This window comes from Phascolarctos cinereus, unplaced genomic scaffold (assembly GCF_003287225.1).
Source record: "Phascolarctos cinereus isolate Bilbo 61053 unplaced genomic scaffold, phaCin_HiC Scaffold_4;HRSCAF=312, whole genome shotgun sequence".
Classification (NCBI taxonomy): domain Eukaryota; kingdom Metazoa; phylum Chordata; class Mammalia; order Diprotodontia; family Phascolarctidae; genus Phascolarctos; species Phascolarctos cinereus.
Window position 1 is genome coordinate 700,575,614 of NW_027555847.1, and position 23,624 is coordinate 700,599,237.

The 23,624-nt window shown below is 40.5% G+C and overlaps 1 protein-coding gene across 9 annotated transcripts in view; it reads right to left on the bottom strand.

Moving 5' to 3' along the window:
• HECTD4 (HECT domain E3 ubiquitin protein ligase 4) overlaps window positions 1-23,624 on the bottom strand; it is a 197,667-nt gene that overhangs the window by 126,689 nt on the left and 47,354 nt on the right. For all 9 annotated transcript variants that reach the window (XM_020979892.2, XM_020979896.2, XM_020979895.2 and 6 more), the window contains exons 2-4: window positions 8,174-8,691; window positions 4,087-4,176; window positions 3,640-3,770 (exon numbers count right to left, since the gene is read on the bottom strand). In XM_020979892.2, the coding sequence (XP_020835551.1) occupies window positions 3,640-3,770; window positions 4,087-4,176; window positions 8,174-8,691 (739 nt within the window). The remainder of the gene's footprint in view (window positions 1-3,639; window positions 3,771-4,086; window positions 4,177-8,173; window positions 8,692-23,624) is intronic.

Below are 23,624 nucleotides of genomic sequence, written 5' to 3' on the forward strand. Positions count from 1 at the left end.
CCCAAAGGTCAAAGGGATGAGTCCTCCTGTCACTGGCTTGAACAGAGGCTGGATGCCCCTCTCTTGAGATGGTGTAGACAGAATTCTTACCCAAGGGCCAAATCCTGCCACTGCCTGTTTTTGTGCAGCCTACAACGTAAAAATGGTTTTACCAATTTTTAATACTATAAAACTTTATTTAAAGACATTTTTAAAAAATACTCCTTGCTCCAGAGCCATACAAAAACAGGTGGTGGGCAGGATTTCAGCCAAAGGCTATAGTTTGCTGACCCTTGGACTCGACTTCCGGGTTCCCTTCCAACCCTGGGATTATGTGAAAGATTGCTTTCCACTAAGAGATAAAACATTCCCTGCTCAGGAGACCTTCCTGGTCCCTTCAGTGCTATTGCCTCTCAGATGACCTTTCCTCTACTTTATGTATCTTGTATATACCCAGTTATTTACATGGTGTCTCCCCTGTTTGAATGTAAGCTTCTTGAGGGCAGGGACTGGTATGGTCTTTGTATCCAACACTTTGCGCAGTGCTTGTCTTGTAGTAAATGGTAATAAATGCTTGTTTACTGACTGATGGTATTTCAGAATGGCTGTCCAAGAAGGAGATACACAAGGCAAAAAGCAAACATAGAAAACGTGGCTAGTTACTGGAGGATGGAGAGAGGTTAAGTATGTGCGTACATGCAGTACTAATACGATCTCTTCTGAAGCACTCCTGACTTCTGAAATTTATAGGAGTGGGATAAACTTGTTTAGTCTTAAACCCAGAATTGGAATATGTGATTTCAGAGATCCTGAGAGGGGCCCCTGATGCCAAATAGCCAACGCCACCCTGCCCTGTCCTGCTGATGATTACTTTCACAGTGGAAAAGTCTTGAGGATCAGAGACTTTAGAAGCAGAATGCACCTTAGAAATCACCCAATCCAACCCTGTCATCTTAAAGAAAGAGAAGTTGAGGCCTGTGCAGGGGAAGCTATTTTCCCAAAGGGAACAAGCAGCCGAAGTGCAGTTCAAGCTCACATCCTTCGGGCCCACTCCATCCCACTGCCTTTCACTTCCTAACTAGAGAAAAGACCCTCAGAAGGGGAAGAGGTGGTCAATGAGATTGTTTCCCAGACTGTTCTGATTGGGGGAAGGGGAGAGAAAAGACAAGGGCTCTGGGAAGACTGGATGTAAGGAGGACAGGAAGAAGAAGAGAAAAGAGAGGCCAGAACTCAAGAGAAAAATGTGCCTTGGAGCCTGCTTTCCATAGCACCCCGGGCACACAGCCTTGTGGAAAGAGAGCTCACCACACCATGAGGCCAGCTCGTTCTGTTGTTGGACAGCTCCGATACTTAGAAGGCTTCTCAGAACCTAATGCTGATCCAAAAATCTGCCTCTCTAATTTGTATCACTCAGAACACAGAACAAATCTAAACCCTCTTCCAATATTTGACAATACCTATTTGATTCTCCCTTTTGTCTTTATCCAGGCTAAAAAAGCCCAGGTCCTTGATGAGACTCTAGTTTGTCATTCATTGTCCCTCATAAAACATGGCACCCAGACCCTCAATCCTTCCGATCTAACCAGAGTCCTAAAATGGTGACACCTTTTTTTTTTTTAGTCAGCCTAATCATACAGTCAGTGCATATAAAACTTATGGTCAACAAAACATCCCAGGATTTTCCCACACAAAACACTGGCAAGCCTGGGCCGCTGCATGCCACTTAAGCTAATTAAGTGAGCTCATCTCTGTTTAAAGTCATCTAGCCAGCTTGGGCCCAATAATGCAGCCCATAGTTAAGGGGATTGATCAGGTCGGGTGTGTTACACTGGCTATCTCTCTTCCAGCTTGGGTTGCATCCCTAATATGTCTCCATCCATGTCATTCATAAAAGATGTTGACTAGGACAGGGTTGGCAGTCCGCTGAAGACCGAGCCAACCCTTGCCATTCTTTGCATCAACAGTGCAGATCTCCCCCATCACAATATCATTCAGTCTCTTATTTCACCATGCTGTCCATAAGGGCACAGAAGTTTTTGGAAAAAGAAATTAAAATGCCCTGCACAGGTATAACTAGTGCAGGAGCTCTGTTGTTGCTGCTGCTGCTTAATTCCAACTCATGATCTCACCTGCTCATAATCTCTTCCTGATGTGGAAACGTCCTCCACTGATAGAGGCCAAAGGCAACTTATCTGTGACTTCAGGCTCTAAAGAGCTGCCTGAAGCACAGAAAGGCCAAGGGACCTGCCCATGATCACCCAGCCAGCATGTGTCAGCTGCAGCACCAACACCCAGGTCTTCTGGTTACAGGGTTTGACTTCCTCACACTACAGGACAGGAACAGTCAACTCATCCTTAAGGGCTTTAATTTCATATGAACGTAGAGGAAAACTGTTCTGGAGACAGCGTGCTGTGCCAGGAAGAGAACTGAGCCTGGATTGAGAAGACACCTGAGTTCTAACTCCAGGCCTCGCATTTTGGAGGTATATGACTCTGGACAAGTCACTTCACCTCTCTGAGGCTCTTTCCTTATCTCTAACATGGTGATAATAATATCTGCACTACACAGGCTGGACAGAAAGTCCTTTGTAAACCTTACAGAATACAAGTCTTGCTATCTTTAATAATGATTTTAAAATGCTAAATATAATAATTCTGTATTCCCATAGCATCCCATCACCCCAGTTACTAAGCAGGCTTTTGTGGGCTACAGAATCATAGAAGATCGGAGCTGAAAGAGATCTGAAAGGCTCTCTAATCCAACTCAAGACTGAACCCTCGACAACATCCTTGCTAAGGGCCCCTCCAGCCTGGGTCTGGAGACCCCCGAGGATGGGGAGCCCACTGACTCCCAAGGAAGCCATCCCACTTTGAAACAGTTCTCACTATTCCTTTCTCCAAGCCTAAGTTCTGCCCCCAATGTAATCATTTGCTCAAGGACTACTTCATAGTTATACAACTTGATACCATAGGAACAATGGAGGAGAGTCCAGAAAGGTAGAAAGAGTTCAAATCCACTCTAAAGATTCCTGGGTACACCCAAGTTTGGGCCAACTGAGTGCTCCTGAAGTAACTGGGAAAGAGACTGTTAGGATTTTCCTCCTAGCACAGAAGAAACTTTCTTTTTCAAATCTTCAATAAGATAGTTTCAGTTTCTCCATCTAGAAAATGATAAGGGCTTCTTTTAGCTCAATGGGTCAGAAATTCTGCATGCACAATGGCCTGACCTAGCACACTGGGTAACTCAACAAATGCACTCTAATTCAGGATGCACAAGAATTCTCCTCCTTCTCTCCCCACTTCATTGGCTGCCTTTTTAGGCCTCAGGTGCCTTTTCATCATGCACTAAAAAAAGAAAACAAGGCTTGATGATCTCTTCTCCCATCTCCAACATTTACTGCATTGGGCAACTGAGACCAGATTCAAATATCCATGAGTATTTTTTAAGGAATACGTTAAGTGTTTCAGATATGCTTTGTAACAATAAAACTGCTTGTGTTCTGTTCTCATACACTATCAGGGTCTATACTTTTGACAATAAAAGTAACCAACATAAAATTACGAGAACCTTGCAAAATTATGAAGACCCTAAACACAGAGTTACATGTAAATCATTCTCACCTCCCCTTATGTTGTTCACCTGCCCCAAACCCAAAGTACCTTTATTTTCAGCACTGGAACCAGTGTTACCATCTGGTGCTGGTAGCATATCTTCATATCCCCAAGAAACCATGTGCTTGCCCCCAAGTAAACAGGATGGTGATCCGGGACCTCCTTCCAAAAGTAGCAACCTATAAAAGAGGGAAGACATTCAAGTTCTTCATTCCAATAAGAAGACAAAAGCCTGTCATCTGAAAAAACAACTCAAGACATCTGAACAGAAGATCAGACATTCTCAAATTTGCCCCAAAGTACAAAGTACAAAAAAATTTTCAAAGAAAGTAGAACTGGTGATGAACAACATTTTGACACAATAAGAATTTGATCATGATATTTCTTCAAAATGTAACTGGACAGTTTTTACCTTAATATTTGTCATTGAGGGTGGTAAAATCTCGCTTTTAAAGAAATCTTAAACATATAGGCCATTTTTAAATAGAGGCTTACCTGTAGAGTACATCAGCTACCGGCAGAGACCCCAGATCTGTCTGTTTCTGTAATAGATGGACTGTATGTACAAAGGTTTTCAATGATCCCCTGAAAAAGTAATAGAAATACATCAGAATATGAGGCAAGATGGCTTGATAACTACAGCCTATTAAAAGCTGAGCAGGTTTCAGTTGTTTTCTCACGTGCTGTTGCCTTGCCTCACTTAGCTGGGTGACTCTGAGTAAGTCACTTCAACTCTCTGGGTGTCAGTTTACCCCTTTGCAAATGGACAAAGTTGAATGAACTGGTCTCCAACATCGGATCTAAATTAATGGTCTTCTGACACTGTGAGAATCTGATGATCTGGACTCTCACTGCAGCAAAATCATCCTTTTACTTCTCCCTAATGGATTCTCTACCCCACTCTCCACAACAATTGTTCCAAACCCTTTTTTCCCCCTCTTCATACTTTACTGAAAAAAATGAGGCCAATTGCCAAGGGCTCCCTTTTCTCCCATCTTCTTCATCTCACAAGCCCTTGACTGATCTTCCATCACTTCCTTCCACACGTCTCTGATGGAGAGGTGCCCCTTCTCCTTCACCAAAACCGATGCCTCTGCATAAGCCCTGACCCAGTTCTCTCATCTTCTCCAGCAGACTGTCCCCACTATCATCGCCTTGGTTACTCACTCCCCACTGGTTTCTTCCTTGCTGCCTAGTCTCGCCTGTCTTTGAAATATCCTCATTAGAACCCACTATCCCTGCCAGCTCTCGTCCTGTATCCTCTCTTCCTCAGCATCTCCACTTCTCTGACTTTGTTTTTCACTCCCTGCACTTTGGCTTCCAACCTCATCATTCAACTAGAACATCTTTCTCCAAAAATTCCAATAATATCTTAATCAATAAAACTAATGGCCTTTTCTCCATCCTCCTCCTTCTTGAGCTCTCTGCAGCCTTTGACACACACTCCTGATCACCTTCTTTCCTAGGTGCTCTCTCCTCTCTAGATTTTCATGACATGGTTCTCTTCTGGTTCTCCTACTTGTTGACTGATTCTTCTCCATCTCCTTTGCTGATTAATCACCTATATCATGCCCACTGTTACAGGTGTCCCCCAAGCTCTGTCCCGCTCCTCTCTTCTCCCTCCATTGTCTCACTTGCTTACCTAGTCAGCTCCCCAGGGTTCAATTACCACGTCTAGGCAGATGACCAGATACAGAGAACACTAGCCTCTCCCTGACCTTTAGTCACTAACTTCAGTCACGAAATAGGGCGTGTTGTAGGTATCTCAAACTCAACTCATAACAAAACTCATCATCTTTCCCCCCCACCCAAAACCAATCCTTTTCCAAAACTCCCCATTATGACTGTAAGGCACCAACATCCTTCTAGGTCCCCACGTCCACAGCCTTGCTATCATTCTCAGCTCCTCTCTCACCACACACAACATAATTGCCAAGTCTTGTCTCTACCTCTACACTATCTCTCATATACATTTCTTTCTCTCCATTCATGGTACCACCATCCTAGTTCAGGCCCTTATCGCCTCTAACTGTAATTACTGTTTGCCTGCCTCAAGACTCTCTCCACTGCAAGCCATCCTCTACAAAGCTGACATAGGTCTGACGAGGTCACCCCCTCCTACTCCAGGGACTCCATTACCTCTAGGGCCAAATAGAAACTCTGTTTGTCATTTAAAACTCCACATAACTGGGTCCCTTCCTACCTTTTCAATCTTTTTACACACTACTCCTCTTTGTACACACTGTGATCTAGCCAATACTGGCCTATCTGCTGTTCCACAGATAAGATGGTTCCATCTCTGAACCTCTGTACTGGCTGTCCCCCATACCTGGACTGAACACTCCTCTCACTCCCACCTCTTGGAATCCCTGGTCAGCTCTTCTAAAGAAGTCTTTCCTTACGGTCCCAGTTACTAGCACATTGTCTACCCAAAACTATCTTCTACTCACTCTGTAGATATTCTGTACATAATTACATAAGGAAGTGTGATCTCCCCATGAGAATGGGAGCTCCTTCAGGGGAAGAGACTGTTTTTACTTTTGTCTTTGTATCTCTGGCACTTCAGCTCAGTGTTAATTAAGCACAAGGTGGCGCTCAACAAACGCTTGTTGAGTACCTTCCTGGCTTTAGTTCATTACACCTGTCAAATATGGACAATAATCATTCTTGGTCTATGTCCCTCAGTAAGGCTCTGTGAAGATAAAGTGAGATAAAAAGCACTTTAAAAAGTTTTTTTTAAAAAAGCACCATCATTATATATCATTATTAAATGCTAGATGTGATCAGACCCATCGTCTGTCCAGCTTTCTGTTCCTTCTCTTACATCTGATAGCCTCAATAGAGAGACTGAGCAACAGAGAGAGACCACCTGAGCAGATCTCAGCAATGAACCATTTACAAGGTTTCTACAATTGCATGTACTCCCTTAGGGCTTAAAACTAAGCTATGACAGTTTGTTCAAAGTGACAAAACTGAAAATAACTGCTGGTCCTATTTTGCTTTAAAAATAATTTAAATTTTAGCCATTGAAGGTCAACTTTGAATTTTACATGGCCAAAATGACTTAGAAAATAGTAAGAAGCAATCAGATGTTGATATCATCAACAGAAGATTCTTTCCATGAGAGTGAGAAATGGAAAAAGAAACTTCAGCTGGGAACATCAGAGTCTTCCAGAAATGCCAGCATGGATCTTGCTACTAAAAAGTCACTATACTTTTCATACCCTTTGATCTTGTGATTTCAGATCATGGATTTGTATCTTTGTGATCAACAAGGCTGAGGACAGCAAAAAGAGACCAAGTGTGCAAGATATTTATAGCAGGAATATTTATTGGAAATAGACCATGTAACACGTGACGAGAGAATGGCCAAACAATTTATGGTATATGGATGTATTAGAATATCACTGTACTATAAAGATTATTGAAGATGATGAATTCAGGGAAACCAAGGAAGACGTACGAGAAGTGGTACAAAGTAAAGAACTCCAAATAAAAAAAATTAGTTTGAACTTTCAAATCCTGCTTTATGAAAACCCTAATACTTTATTTGCAATCACTTTAAATATAAAATACATATGTGCTTTTATGATGGTTTTGTTTAAGTGTTAAGAATCAACCAAAAGGCTCTTGCAAGAGTTCAGGTGTGAGGAGACAAGGGCCTGGCTCAGGGTGGCAGGGAAAGGAGAGAAGGCAACACAAGAGACAACAGGGAGCTAAACGGACAAGATCTGGCAACTATACGGACACGGGGGGTGGGAGAGAGCAAAGAGCCACCCTTATTACCCATGGTCTGAGCACAGGTGACTAAGAGGATGCTTCTGCTCTCAAAAGTAACAGGGAAGTTAGGAAGAGCAGAGGGTTTGCAGGATGAGAAAGTTCAATTTTTGACATGTTGAGTTCAAGACATCTACCAGACATCCAGTTCAAGTGTTCAACAGACAGGTGGAGATGTGAGACTGGAGGACAGGAGACAGATTAAGTCTGGGCAAACAGATTCTAGAAACCTGCACAAAGAGATGATAATTGAATCCACGGGAGCTTACGATACCACCAAACAAAACAGAATAAAAGGAGGGAAGGAGAAGAGGGAAGGGGACAGGACAGAAGAGGAGAGCCTTGAGGAGCACGAATAGTTAGGGCATGACCTGGATGAAGCTCTAGCCTTGAATGTCACATATAAAGATCAAACAAATAAGGGGGTTCAAACAAACCACCTCTACGTTGCTAATTTACTCTTGCAAATGAATATAAAAAAATTATAGGAGAACTCAAAAATGTTTGGCCATCTACCAGGTAGATATGTAAATAACAGCACTTTGCTAATCATCTGGCATAAAATATAATTCACCTAGAATGAGTGAATATTGGTAAGTGCTGGTTTCCCACTTAGATGCACTGTCTTAAAACACAAGCAAACAAAGTTTTTGCTACAAGACCTATCAGTCATCACTCTAACCTGATCCAGTTATCAGCAGTCATTAAAGCAATTAAAGCAAGCAGTGAGTTCTGTAAGTGAATTGTAAACTGAAAAACACTGCCTAAATGGGAGCTATCAGGATGATAATTATTTTTCCCTTACCTTGCACAAGCCAAGGCTACAAGAGCAGCAGCAGCATTCTCCTTTTGCTTACGTGGAACACACTGGCCAGTGGCAGATGTCTCCTCTAGCCAAGAGCAGAGCAGAGCCTCAATTCCGTTCAGACAGTCAACTGGCTCCTTAGTCAAGCTCAAGGGCTGGCAGTCTCGAAGGCAATTCAACAGCACCTCTGCTGTGATGTTACAGAGAGATGGGTCTGTTCTACTCTGGGACTGAAGCAGAGGAAAAACCAGCAGGAGCCCCATTCGCGATGTGAACGGTGCTTGCTCGGGCTGCTGTAACAAGCCCTGGCGTTTGAGCAGAGCCAAAGTTTCTTCATCACCTGAATTTTCCCTTTCATGCTGCTCTTCCAAAGCCAGCTGGCGCTGAGCATTCCACAGTCCTCGAAGGGCGTTCAGACGGTATTCAAGCAGGCGGGCATAGGCATTGCTCTGATTCCCACACACAGACCGCAAACGTTCTGCAAGTTCAGTAGGATTTTTGGTCTCAAACGTTAAAATCTAAGAAAAGCAAGCAATACAAGGTTATTATCCAACAATGAATGTGTCCATTTCATCAATCATCACTAAAATAAAGAAGCAAAATGTAATTGAATTCCATTATCTAAAACTATTTTTGATTCTAACAATGTATAAAAACATGCACCATGAGATCAATTATTTATTGTTGGGAAGAGCTTTTCCTAAATATTTCTGCTAAGCCTCCCCTGAAATAGGAGGGAGAACATTGGTTTAGTCACTGCCTAAATGCAATGAAGAAAAAGATTATGATCAAACTTCAAAGCCAAAAATTTTATACAAAAGCAAAAAGGATTTACTTCTCCAGAAAATCTATTACCTTTATTTAAAAAAAAAAATTCACAGTCTTTACTTCTAAGTATTTATCACAAAATATGGTATTTTAATTTTAGATAGATATCAATTTTTAATTTTGTCACATTGTCACTTTGAGATAATATATAGATTTACCCAATTCATACAGCCTTCCTTTCCACCACCTTCTTGCCAAAACATACAATTATCTGGAAGCTCCCCTTGATTTTAAGCAGCTAGGAATAAAAGCAGTAACAGTTCAATCAACTAAGAGAGGAACCAGTTCTTAAGAAAAAGATTCAAACCAAATTTATGATTCAAGGAGTTCATGCACTAAAATTCTACTAGGTTAGACAGTGCACAATACAGAACAATTAGGGAGAGCTACACATGAAAACAGATTATCAAGAGCAATGTATGATGGAGTCTGGTTCTCATTACACTAAAAGGTCAAAGCATGGAGACACCCAGAAAATAGAAAGTAAAAAATATTATGTTAAATCACTGGTGGAGATATCACAAAATATACAGGCTGTGGTTCACGTTATTTTTCCTAATAACCAAAAACCAATTTCCTTCCATCTCAAATTTTCTGTTAATCTACTAAAATAACAAGCTCTTCTGGATGCAATGTAAATACTGGAGTTACCAGGCCAAGCTATAAAATGTATGTATGTTGCTCTACTGATTTGAAAAATGTTGACTTTGGAAAATCAAAAAAGCAAGTCAAAATAAAATAACTACCTATAAAGTTTTGAAATGCTATTCATGGTCAAAGCTAATACTGAATGTAGATAGTTTCAACCAGGCTAGACATGTACTCAGAAATGTATTATTAGGTTCAGCTACATTAAAAATCACATTAGTTACTGCCAATGTCCAACCTTTGTCTTACTCTTAGTACATCACAAGGCTTTTCATACAATAGCAAACTCAGTCCCTGATAAAGAAAAGCTTTAATAGTAAATAATGTTACTAAATACCCTTCTCCATGTTTGCCAAGCCTGCATTTTTCCAGTTCACGTTTCCTGCATTAATAAAGAAAAACCTCAGATCCTGAATTATTTTCTTAAAATGGTATCAGATATGAGAAACTAGCAGAGTTTTCCAGAATCCTTGAAAATCTCTAGCAATCAAGGAGAAACTCCTTGATTTGAGGAGAAACTCAATAACCTGGATCTCTCTGGCCATGTACATTACATTTGGACTAAATGCCAGCCCATCAAGTGGCACCAGGGATAGCGCACTGGGCCTGGAGTCAGAAAGACTTATGTTCAAATTTGACCTCAAACACAAGCTCAGTGACCCTGGGCAAGTCACTTCGCCTGTCTGCCTTAGTTTCCTCATCTGTACAATGATGACGATAATAGCACTATCTCCAGGGGTTGTTGTGAGAATCAAATGAGATAATATTTGTAAAAAAAAAAGTGCTTAGCACAATGCCTGGCATATTGTAGGTGCTTAATAAATGCTTGTTCCTAAATGCCTTTACAGACACATCTAAGGATACTGTTATTCTAGGAATCAAGTCAGCATTTCCTTCCTAAGGCCTACAGATGCTGATGCTTCTGTCATCACTAGGAGCACACCAAAGTTTATTGCTCCAGTTGCTGTTTTTTTCTACACAACATAAAACACAAGTTTTGCAGCAGTTATGAGCCTTTTGATCTCATCACCTTCCTGAGTCTGAGAAAACCTAGACAATGTAGATAGTTCCTGCCAAAGCTTTTCCATCATCGACTTTGTGATTTTTTTCAGCTTAAAAAAGGTTTCAAAAAGAAATCAGCTCCATATGTGCAGCACATATATGACTTCATGCCTTAGCAGACATGGATCAGCTCTGCTATAGGAAGTCATTACCAAAAAATGCAAAATGGGCTTTTATTAGATTCAAGAATAGATGAACAATTCTGTAACACTAAACCTAGCTATTTATTTTTATGACCAACGTTCAAACACAAGCGCTTCTGAAATATAATATTTGATGGTTCATAAAATGAGGTATGTGGCTGGCTATTTCTAATACCAAATTGCACAATTTGCTGTTGAAAAATACATAATATAAATCTGTATTCTTCTGTCAATTTCTTTTTTTACATCAAGTACTTCTGTTTATTTTTAGCATTCCATTTTAAAAACTATTTGGAAAGAATTGTTATAATATAATTAACCAAATATTATGTAATACATACACTTAAGTGGCTGTTACATTTATTGATTTAGCAGTGTCTGAAGCTTACTGTGCTTTTAAAAATCCATTAGACTATTCAGCATTATCCATTTTCAATGGCACCTTATGAGCACTGAGAGCCGTACATTTATTAATAAGACTTTGTTGCTGTTTTTAGAACACTCAAGTCTGAGGGGCAGCCGGCCTGAAATCCTTTAGTGAAACCACTAAGTTTTAGGTTAGTAAGCTTACTCTGAAGGAGCCATTTGGGTAGATCTGTGCTTTATTAAGTGACTTGTCACAGTTTAACATATGAGCCTTCTATCAATATCTGCTCTTGGCCAAGAGGGCAAAAGACCAACATCTTAGAAAATTAATAACACTTTTTCCCCAAGGGAAAAAAAAAAGTGAAAAAAGCTATGTGTGGGTAGATCTTTTGCTATCTCTAAACAAAAGGATCAGAAACTGCATATAGGTGATAACACCCAGGTCTTCTCTAATTAAAGGAGTGGCACCCTCAAAGCCACTTAGAGACTTGGAGCAATGTGCTATCAAACCTGACACACATGTTGACTACACCAATCATCCTGGAACTTCTGGAGGAAGAGGAAAAGGGACAAAGGAAGGGTATGGTAAGTGAGGTTGACATCACGAGGTCAAATCTGATTCCGAACAAGATTCCAGCAAAAGAACATAAGGATATAATACTGGGTCGAGCCATTTTTAACATTTTTTGCTTCTTGTGAAAAATATAATAGAAAATGCTTTAAAAGCCCATACTTAACAAAGAAATTTAAAATTTGCATGGAGGAATGCAGAGAAGTAGTTGGAGCAAATACAACCCTTCACACAGACCATATATAAGAATACATCTACTTCTGCTAAAGTTCTAACCCAATGTCTTATCATGATGTGAGATGACCTTGGATTCTCAAGGTTACAAAAACGGAGTTCAAGCCTCTGGTAGATACTACCAAGCTGGAAAGGATTCAAGTATTGAGCTGGTATATCACCATTTATCCCCTCTACCAGCTGTTCTGCTTGGTTTCTACTTCACATGCCTCATGCTTTCTCCCAGGATAAGCTCATCACCAGAAATCCTATATTTATGGTGATTGCTTCACCTTTGGTACTCAACACCCCTTCAGTACCCTCAGTTGCCTCTCCCCTCTAGAGGGCTAGAGGGGGATGCAAAAAACTCCTCCCCGATGCCACCCTTTACAGTGGGCTCGGAATTTCTAACTTCATTTCCCACCAGCTGCTCTGTTTGGGCTTAACTCCACAAGGGCAGGAGCTGTCTTTCTTTTTCTCATTTGTGTACCCAGCACTTGGCACAGTGCCTGGCACAGCAGACATTTAATAAACATGCACTGACTACTGACTATCTAAGAATCAGCCTAAGTACAGAAAGGCTCATCCTCGGAAAAGTTTAAACCACAGAAACTCATGCAGACCACTTCCTAAGATGTGGAGGGCTTGCGATCTACTTCAATGGAGAAAATACCCACACAGACCCTTGGAACATTAAGGAATAATACAATCTGGCTCAATCCAATATTTCAGGGCTGTAGGGAATCTCTATGCTTAAATGGACCTGTGATCTCATTGATATGGGCAATGTCTGGAGACCAAAGGAGCACACAAGCCGCTCAGCCATTATCCCTTGTTCTCCTATGGCAGTGTCACCTCTTTTCTAGTCACATATTTCCCTGATCACTCAACAAAGCATTTACTAATCACTTACTATACATCAGGCACTGGGCTGACAGCTAACAACAGCCTCACGAGCAATATATTACAGCCCGCTCACGTCCATCCTGTGCCACTCCATAGTTAGGTGACTCACAACTTGAGTTCTTCGGAGACTTAAGTATCACTATTGACCACTGGAAGAATATTAATATTAAAACAATGAAATTTCTGTTTCAAGAAGATGCTTGATACCTTCAAAAGTGCTCTGCAATTTCTCAAAACTTGCACTTGTCCTCCTATTCGGTCCTAGATTCAGTTCATTCTTTATCAATCAATCAACACTGATTAAACACTTACTATGTGCCAGGCACTGGTGCCAAGCGCCTCATCCACAGTACCTGCCCAAAATATACATACCAATGGATCATCTACCAGTATACTGCAGTCGGGACAAAAAGGCATTTTTCATCCACTTGGTTTGCAAACTGTGGACAGTTAAATCGAACTCTTTTGAGAGACTGTGGTTACCATTTAGAAGACTCTGCAATATTCACCTGATGCAGTCAACATAAGGTCAGCCACAAATAGGCTTAGCTGAAGGATCTCACCCTCTACTAAGAATCCATCTGCCATTCAGACTCTCTACTAGACATCCGCTATGACAGCAACAAACGGTTTTGAAGATAAATTGATCCTGCTTGATATTACTACTCAGAGGTCTGTCAAATAAAATGATTTATTCCTTCTTTCAAGGAATTTTGTACGACCTTAAAGATATGCATGAGAGCCTTTAAGGTGGCATCTTAGTCTACCATATAAAATGTTTTTGGTAGCCAACAAAAAGTAAGTTCACAGGAATCTAATGCTTCCAATTAAATTCAACTCACTAAGCAATTATTAACCTGAGACAGGTGGCACAGTGAATAGTATTTGATCTGGACTTAAATACTGACTCAGATACTTACTAGCTAAGTGACCCTAGGTAAACCACCTAACTTCTGTGTGCCTCAGTTTCATCATCTGTAAAATGGGGATCATAATAGTATATATCTCACAGAGTTGCTGTGAGAATCGAATGATATAGTATTTATAAAGTGCAAAGTGCTATATAAATGCTAGTTACTATTATTATTATTATTATTAATCACCTATGTGCCAGGCACTGTGCTATGGCAAAAACAAAGCAATCAATTGCAATCTCTTGTAAAACATAATTTGTAAAAGAAAACCTGAGGGGCAGCTAGGTGGCGCAGTGGATGGAGCACCAGCCCTGGAGTCAGGAGGACCTTAGTCCAAATCAGGCCTCAGACACTTAACAGTAACTAGCTGTGTGATCCTGGGCAAGTCACTTAACCCCCAATTGCCTCATCAAAAACAAAACAAAAAAAGAAAGTCTGTTCATATTTTCATCAAGAGTTCCCTTGAAGTGTGTAGATTACTCTCATAAAAAAATTTTAAGAGGTGGAAAGGCAGTCATAAGAGGTCATAGTTATTGATATTTTCTCAGCTGTCATTAATTTTTTTTTTTGGCTAAGAACAAGGCTTACGATTTTTTGCCAAGGGTTTAATGTCTTTTCTTTCATATATCAACAGACTCAAAATTCTATGACCTCCAGCACAGAGGTCACTATAGTCTAGTGCAACTACTTCTGTCATCTCTGTTTGCTTTAGTACTATTTCTGCTTCCTTATGCATCACCCTGGGGATGAGGCTATTGAGATAAATATACGGCTCCACCGTAAGTGATGGAGAAAATAGTCTGGTATAGAATTTCAACAGATCTTTTTCATTTTTCTTTGGGTCTTTGTCCTTCTAGTTTCACTTTTAAATACCCAAAGGCTACCTGGTTGGCTTACGTCTTCTCAGCCAAACTTTCACTATACTTGTCACAGGTAAGTGAGCACAGATACTAAATAAATAGCAATTAAAATTGTTTATCTTCATAAGCCAATTCCATCTAATCAGCAGTAGTCAAATCAATAAATAGTGACATACATCCCTTCTTCCCAAGAGATCTCCCTTAAAACTCCTCCTTCCCAAGTCCTCCTCCCATTTTCTTTCTATTCCTCTAAGGTAAATAACTATTTGTAAGGGACATTGTGGAGGAGACTCCTGCTCAGTTATAGACTGAAACTGGAAGGCTCTGAGGTCTCTTCTGTCTCAGATTCTAGAAAATATATTAGAAAAATGTGGGAAAACTTCAGGCAACAATGAAGAGAAGAAGCATCATAAGAAATACTCGCTTTAACGTAGATCCCTACTCTCTGCCATTGTACCGTTGGCATCTGTCTTTCTCAAGCAACACTGGGTTACGTTCCTTGGACAAGCCACTGCGTGTATTTGGAACCAACAATGAACAATGATGGCTTTGGCTCATCAGAAGAGGGCTGTTTCAAACCTGGGATCACTCAAGCTTCAAAGAGATGAGTTACATTACGACACTATACAGTCTGTATGGTACATTAACTGATTCAATTCATTATGTGAATCTGTCAGTGTAATCTCAATTTATTCCAAGGCTTATTTCAAAACTGATCCGCTGAACAGACTTGCAATCCTAAAATAAAGTCTTTAAGTAGATGGCAGTGAAGCCTGAGTCCCATTCAGACGTTTGATCAGATTTGAAACGTGTCCTGATTTTCCTCTGCTGTTTCTTACACGCTGGATCACAGGAGCTCTGACCTGAATGCAACAGACAACGAAAGTCAGGAAGACCTCAATTTACACCAAGCTGTGGCTGGGGGAATGAGAGAAGAATTAACGTCATTACTGGTATCAACAACAACGAGAGACTCGCTTTGGTTTGCAGTCTGAAGGGTCATAGAACACTTACCGACTTTAGAAGTGGGTATAGACTCAGAGGTAGAAACGAGGCCAAGTTACAGGTTTCTTAGTTGTCTCAAACAAATTAGAACCTGACTCTACACTGCTTTATAGAATCTTTAAAATTCTCTCTGTCTAAACTAGAAATGGCTTCCATTTCTTTCTTTCAACACCTTTTATAAAGGAAGAATTTTAACCTAACTGCTAATAACTGATAATTTATATGCTTTCATTCATAAGTTGTAGTCCTTGAATAGTGTGCCAAAATTTGGGAAAGAACCCTGCCTTGTAAACAAATTTTAAAAATATTTCAGTATATAGAACTTTGTTCTTAAGGGTTCCTAACCTAAGGTCCATGAACCTTTTTTTTTCCATTTTTCATTTTAATTTTCAATAATTGGTTTCTTTAAGTAATCTCATATATTTTATTTTATGCATTTAGAAGCATCGTTCTAGGGGCAGCTAGGTGGCGCGGAGGACAGAGCACCGGCCCTGAAGTCAGGAGTACCTGAGTTCAAATCCGGCCTCAGACCAAACACTTGACACTTACTAGCTGTGTGACCCTGGGCAAGTCACTTAATCCCAATTGCCTAAAAAACAAAAAACACAAAACAAAACAAAAGAAGCATCGTTCTGAGAATGGGCCCATAGGCTTCACCAGACACTGCCCATAGGGTCCAGGAACAGACATGGTAAAGCCCTCCTGGAGCTCACATCATTCTTGGTTGTCAGCCATCTCTCAGTAGAACAGGAAGATTAAAGCATTTGGGGGGGGGGAGGGTGACTAAGTGGGGGGTAGGGGTGGCAGGGAGCAGAGCAATCTGGGTAGCTCTGAAAGCACCTCCCTTAGGGCAAGACTGCTTCAAGGACATTCATCTAACAGGGGACTTAGGTGCAGAGAGCTGCTGGGGCCTACACTAAGAAGAACATAGGATCGGAGATCAAGAGCAGAAAGAGACCTCAGAAGACACCATATTTACATAGCACTACACAGTCCAGATAGCTTCTCTCACAATCATTGTTAGGTAATTGCTAAAGCAAGGGTTATCCCTATTTTACAGAGGAGAAAACCAAAGCTCAGAAAGGCCCCTGACTTGTCTCGGATTAGCCAGTGTCAGAGGTAGGATCTGACTTGAGGTCTACCTGCTCAAAGACCTCGCAGTACCCACCCCACGCTACTTTTCGGTTTTAGGAGAATTCCCATATGAAAGGGGAGCAGACACATTTGTGTCCTGAGAGGATTTCCTTCCCTCCTGTGAGTTTCCTACACAGAATGACAAATAGCTGCTAGACTGCCAGTATTCTTGCTTATGTGGGGGCTGCAGGAAGGATGCGCCAGGACAGGGAGTTGGGGCCATCAGTATTCACCACAGAGCTATAGGAGATGTAAGGGAGGCCTTCAGACTTGGCTCTCTGCCAATAACCACAACCACCCTGAATTGAGGTCCCCTCTGCCCCCAAGGCAACTAGGACATGAGAAGGTCTAGGCCTCCTGACACACACAACCAAAGTGGGTTTCAGACTGATGGAAAAGGGAGTATGGATTGGCCAACTTAGGGAGAAAGAAAAGTCCATTCTTACCTGATGATGTTCCAGTGGAGGAACTAGGTAGAGTTGATAATGAAATGTGTGAACACGTGGTGACATCAGCACTTCCTAGTTTTCTCTGCAAAATATCTTTTCACCAGTGTTCAGTCACTGATTCTCAATGATTTTGTTACACTAGATAACCTTGTTTTGGCCTTTCACTTGTCAACTTGGGTCAAAAGGCTGGCCCAGACGACTACTTCCAGTTTCATGATTCTAAATATATTCTTGCTTCACCATCTCCATAGCCAGAATTAAGTTATTGACCCATGCCCTTCCCTCCCGCCAGACCAGAACAAGACATGATCACCCCCAACACCAAGATACAGCTCTTGCCGTTTCTCTCTCTAAGCCACCTCCTTCCACTGCCCAGAATGATGTTGTCTGTAAAATCTTACTCCTCCTTCAATTCCAGATCAAACCACCTCCCTCACAAGGCCTTGGTCAAACAGACTAGCCCACAAGGACCTCCCTTTTCTCTCAATTCCTGTATCACTTATTATCTGTATCACTCATTGTGGCACCTAACCATAAGGCCATGCATTAACTGTTTCTTTTGTTTATGTTTTGTCTCCTGAAGTAGACTGTAAGTGCCCAAACAGCAAGAACCATGTCTTACATTTCTTTTTTAGGCACCCAGTTCACTATCCTAACTAGCATAGTACTTTGCATGTAACAGGCATTCAATAAACACTTGCTGAATTAATGAATAAAGGAAATACAAAAGTAATACTTAAATTTTTCTTTTTAATGATAATAACAACTAGTATTTAAATAGCACTTTAAGGTTTTCAAAGTGTTTACTCATTTGATCTTCCCAACGACCCTGGAAAGTAGGTGCTATTATTATTCCCATTTTACAAATGAGGAAACTTAAGCAGACAGAGGTCAAGTGACTTGTCCAGGGTCACACAGCTAGGCAGTATCTTAGGTCACATTTGAACTAGGGTCTTCCTGACTAGCAATCTACCAACAGTAACCTGACTTCTTTAAAGGTCTTCCTCACATTTCAATCCAGGGATCTCTTTTAATTTTCATAGCTATCCCAACCCATTGTAAAATTTTTAAAAACAGCACTCTATCCAACTTCCCACAACAGAGCTGGTGAGTTTGAGGAAGCCACTCTAGCCAAAGAAAGTGCCAACAAGATGGCTGAAATCAGCTCAAATGGCCCTAGTCTGCCACAAGAACAATTCCTGGAGAGAAGTTTTTTAACACAGCTGAGGTAGCAATATGGCTCTTTCTCAGGTCTTAGAAGAATTATCCTATGAGAGGAATAATAAGATTACTTCATGACGTGATAATCTAAGGATGTGATCATATTGCCACAAATTTATCTTGTAAAGAGATTTCATAAATACGTCTACCCCTCCTGTGCTTAAGAAAATGTAATATCATGACCAAAAAGCAGAGAAGCTGTGTGGCACCACAATGACAAAACTAAACAAAGTGTAATTCCCCCACACCTTTACCAAGATTCTTACAAAATGCAATCAAGCAGCAAATGAAAGCATCCTGTCGTATTTCAGTGGATTCATGATCAAACAGGATTCAATTCAACCAATCCTCAGCACCTGCCCTGTGCCTGACATCAGCTACTCCAGCTGCTCTGGTTTACAGAGGGGGAAACCATAGCCTAGTGGTGAAGTAACTTGCCCAACACAAGGTCAGGATTCAAATTGAGGATTTATGGATTTGAATCCAGACTCCCTCTACTCTATCAAATATCTAGGCAACAACTTAAAGAAAGGGACCCATACCCCAGGACCCTGAGATGGACCCCCAGAGGGAGGCAAGGAGGAGGAATGTGTATGCCTAGAAGCCTTCCTTCCTCCCAGCATGCCTCTCTTCCCTCCCCCTCCTCTCCTTGGTGAGACAGCTTCTTACAGCTCAGGGATAAAAAAGGGGGCTCCTCCCAGACTCTTGTTAGCACTCCCTCCACCTCCATATCTTCTAGTGTATGAGAGTCTCATATAAATCCTCGCTGTAAGCTCTACTTGACATCCAGGAGACTTTCCTTCCTCTGGAACTCTTAAAATTTCATGAACACCCGTGGAGCAGGTGGGTTGTCCATCTGCTCTGCCCTGCTCTCACTCTTTTTCCCAATAGAGGTGACCCTGATGATATCTTCTGTGACATTTCTTGGGGTCAAGTCATTTTTGACAATAAACTAGATGTTACCAAATTAAAGCACAGTGATTCATATACGAGGTGACACACATTTTAACAATAATGAATTAATCTTATATTGTCAAATTATATCATGATATGAGATCTATAAGTTGAAATCTACAACTGAAGCAATAAATTCAGAGTTAAATTTTTCTAAATTTGACAAAAGCTTTGTGGCTCAGGATCACAGTTAGTAAGTGGCAGAGAAAGGACCAAATCCAGTGGCCTTTCCACTAGACTAAAGATGCTTTGGCATTTCTAATTACCACCAACAAAGTGAAGGAAATTTGAGGGGACTTAAGCAAAAAAGTACACAGTTCCAAGATGAAAGAGTCTCTGGACTGACTCTAGCTCATGAAATACAACCTGGGGGAGACGAGTTGATGTTAGTTGACTATAACAATATTAACTATTAGAGTTAACTATAACAATAACAACTATAACAATTGCTGACGTGTACAGAATGCTTTATAAGGTTTATAAAAACAACCAAGTGAGGTAAGAGCTAGAGGTACCATTTTATAGAGGAAGAAACCTAGGCTAAGAGATATTTAAGGATTTGGCTCAGATCAAAGAGGTAGTAAATGTCAAAAGTGGGATTTTACCCCAATCCTTCTGACTCCTGAAGTTTAGACCTCTTTCCACTACACCACATAGCCAGCCTCTCTAGCCCAATTAAGTCAAAAAGGGAAAAGGGCTTTACTAAAAAAAAAAAAACAACCTAATGCAATCATAGTATTAATAGAAGAACAGCATCCAAATCAGAGAAGGGCAAAAGTCCTACTGTACTGTATAAATGTCATAATGGGAGTATGTGGCCATTTCAGGGCAGTGCAGTTTAGAAGGGGCATTGGCAAACCAAAGCATGTTTGCCAGGACAGTGGACAACATGACAGATCTAGAAAACCAGAAATACGATAAATAGGTGGAAGGACATGGAATGCTTAGCTCAGAGAAGACAGGGGAGAACAAAAGTTGACCTCAGCTATTTAAAACATTGTCACGTAGAAGAAAAAGCAGACATTCTTTCTTGCTCCAAGCAGCAGAACTCAAATCAAAGCAGAAAGTATATAAAAGACAGGTAGATTCTGGAACAAGGGAAAACTTTATAACAATTAGAAAGGGCAACAATGGGACCATGAGTATTTCATGAACTAGAACCATCAAATTTTAGAGGTATGAGAGAAACCTTAAAGATTATTATCTAGTCTGGGGGATTCTTAACTTGGGGTCCATAAACTTGTTTTTTTAAACTATTTTGATAACTATATTTCAATATAATTGATATCCTTTGTAATCCTGTATATTTTGTTTTATGTATTTTTTAAAAATTATTCTGAGAAAGGGATCTATAGGCTTCACCAGACTGACAAAGGGGTCCAGGGCACAAAAAAGGTAAAAAAAACCCTGCTCTAGTTTAACCAACTGAGAAAACTGAGGCTCAGAGAATTAAATTATAAGATTATATTTAAAACCTGGAACAGACAATAAGGGTCTAGTAGACCAACTCCCTAATTTTACAGATGAGGAAACTGAGGTTCAGAGATTTTAAATGATTTGCCCAAGATCACCCAGCTAACAAGTGGTAGTGCTGGGTTTTGAGCCTAGGTTTTTTGAATTCAAATATAATGTTTGTTTCATAGGAACACCTATTCCAAAGCCCTCAATTTATGAATGGAAAAAAAAAATTAAGACCAAGAGAGGTCAAGTGATTTGACTAAGGTCTCATTGTTAGTGGCAAAGCCCTAACTAGAATCGATTCCCAGTGTCCTGACTCCCAGTCCCAGCCCCTTTCCATTACACTAAGGAGTCCTATCGATAACCTACTTCCTGGTCCTTAAAATAGCACTTTGTATATATCATCCATCTTACATATCTAATCTGGTTTCAGAATGACAAGAATAGGAAAACAACTGTGAAGCTCAGTATGCAATATCTTAATATATTACGCTATTAGTGTGTGTATATATATATATGTATATAGATATATAGATATAGATATGTAGATATATAGATATTTTACCTACCTCTTCAGCTGACTGTGCAGTGACAAAAAATTAGAATGAAGGTAAGCCATACAATACGGTGGTAGACACAGTGAATACAATGGGTCTGGCTTCATTAAATTTCTCTGCAAAACTTCTAGTCTAGATGGCATAGACAGTCCATGGACCCATAAGCAGGATGCTATGCCAAAAAGAACAAATGAATTACAAACCTGTAATGCCTCATCTGAGAATTTCTTCAGCATGGCCAGAATTTTTTCGTCCCATTAAATCACCTAGAAGTTGGACTGCCATTAAATTTAAAGTGATGGCCAGTTACAACGTTGGGATTACTAAACCCAGTGTTGTCACTGATTTCTTGCCCTGTACAAATGTGGTCAAATTCAATACATTCCAACAAACATTAAACATCTGCTATGTGCAAAGCACTGGGGATGCCAAGCAAAAACCAAACAGCCTCTGTCCTCATTTCATTCTACCAGGAGGACAGAACATGTATACACCCAAGTCCTTACAAAGTAATGGAGAGGGACAGCTAGATGATGCAGTGGATAGAGCTCTGGCCTTGGAGTCAGGAGAACCTGAGTTCAAAACCACCCTCAGACACTTAACACTTCCTAGCTATGTCACCATGGCCAAGTCACTTTACCCCTGTAGCCTCACCAAAAAGCAAAAAACAAAGAACAAAAAGTAATGGAGAGTAATTTCAAGAAGAGAGCTCTAAACCATAGAAGGAACAAGAGCGAGCGAGCTGGTAGAGGAGATGGCCCCCAAGCTGGACTGGGGAGACTTTAAGCAATGAAGGTCAAGATGGGATGGATTCTAGGTGTGGAGGACAAGTTGTCCAAAGGCACAGAAGAGGGAGATGGAATATCATGTATAGGGACCAGGTAGAAGATGAGTTTCACTGGAAGAGAGAACATGCAAAAAGGAATATTAAATAATGCTAGGAAGGTATAATATACCAAACTGTACAAGGCTCTAAATGTGACCAAACAAGAGATAGAGAACGTTATGAAATGCAAAATGGATGATTTTGATTACATTAAATTGAAAAGTTTTTGCACAAAGTCAATGCAACCAAGCAGAAAGCTGGGAAACTATTTTTACAACCAGTGTCTCTGATAAAGGCCTCGGTTCTAAAACATATAGAGAATTGAGCTGAATTCATAAGCGTACAAGTCATTCCCCAATTGATAAATAGCCTATGAACAGGCAGTTTTCAGAGGAAAAAATTAAAGCCATCTATAGTCATATGAAAAAATGCCCTGAATCACTACTGATGAGAGAAATGCAAATCAAACCAACTCTGAAGTACCCCATCACACCTATCAGATTGGCCAACATGACAAACCTGGAAAATGATAAATGTTGGAAAGGTGTGGGAAAATTGGAAACACTAATGCATTGTTGTTTTTGTTTGTTTGTTTTTGCTTTTTGGTGAGGCGATCATGGTTAAGTAAGTTGTCCAGGATCACACAGCTAGTTAGTGTTAAGTGTCTGAGGCTGGATTTGAACTCAGGTCCTCCTGACTCCAGGGCCAGTACTCTATCCACTGCGCCACCTAGATGCCCCTCACTAATGCATGGTTGATGGAGTTGTGAACTGATTCAACCATTCTGGGGAACATTTTGGAACTACGTCCAAAGGGCTATAAAATTGTGTATACAGTTTGACACAGTGATATCACTTCTAGGTCTGTATCCTAAAGAACTCATAAAAAAGGGAAAAGGATCCACATGTACAAAAATATTTATAGCCTCTCTTTTTGTGGTAGCAAAGAACTGGAAATTGAGGGGATATTCATCAATTGGGGAATGGCTGAGCAAGTTGTGGTATATGAATGTAATGGAATACTATTGTGCTATAAGAAATGATGAGCAGGCAGATTTCAGAAAAACCTCGAAAGACTTAGATGAACTGATACTGAGTGAAATGAGCAGAACCAAAGGACCTACATGTACAAAAATATTCATAGCAGCTCTTTTTGTGGTGGCAAAGAATTGGAAATTGAGAAGATGCCCATCAATTGGGGAATGGATGAACAAGTTGTGGTATATGAATGTAATAGAATACTATTGTGCTATAAGAAATGATGAACAGGCTGACTTCAGAAAAACCTGGGAAGACTTGTATGGTCTGATGCTGAGTGAAGTGAGCAGAACCAAGAG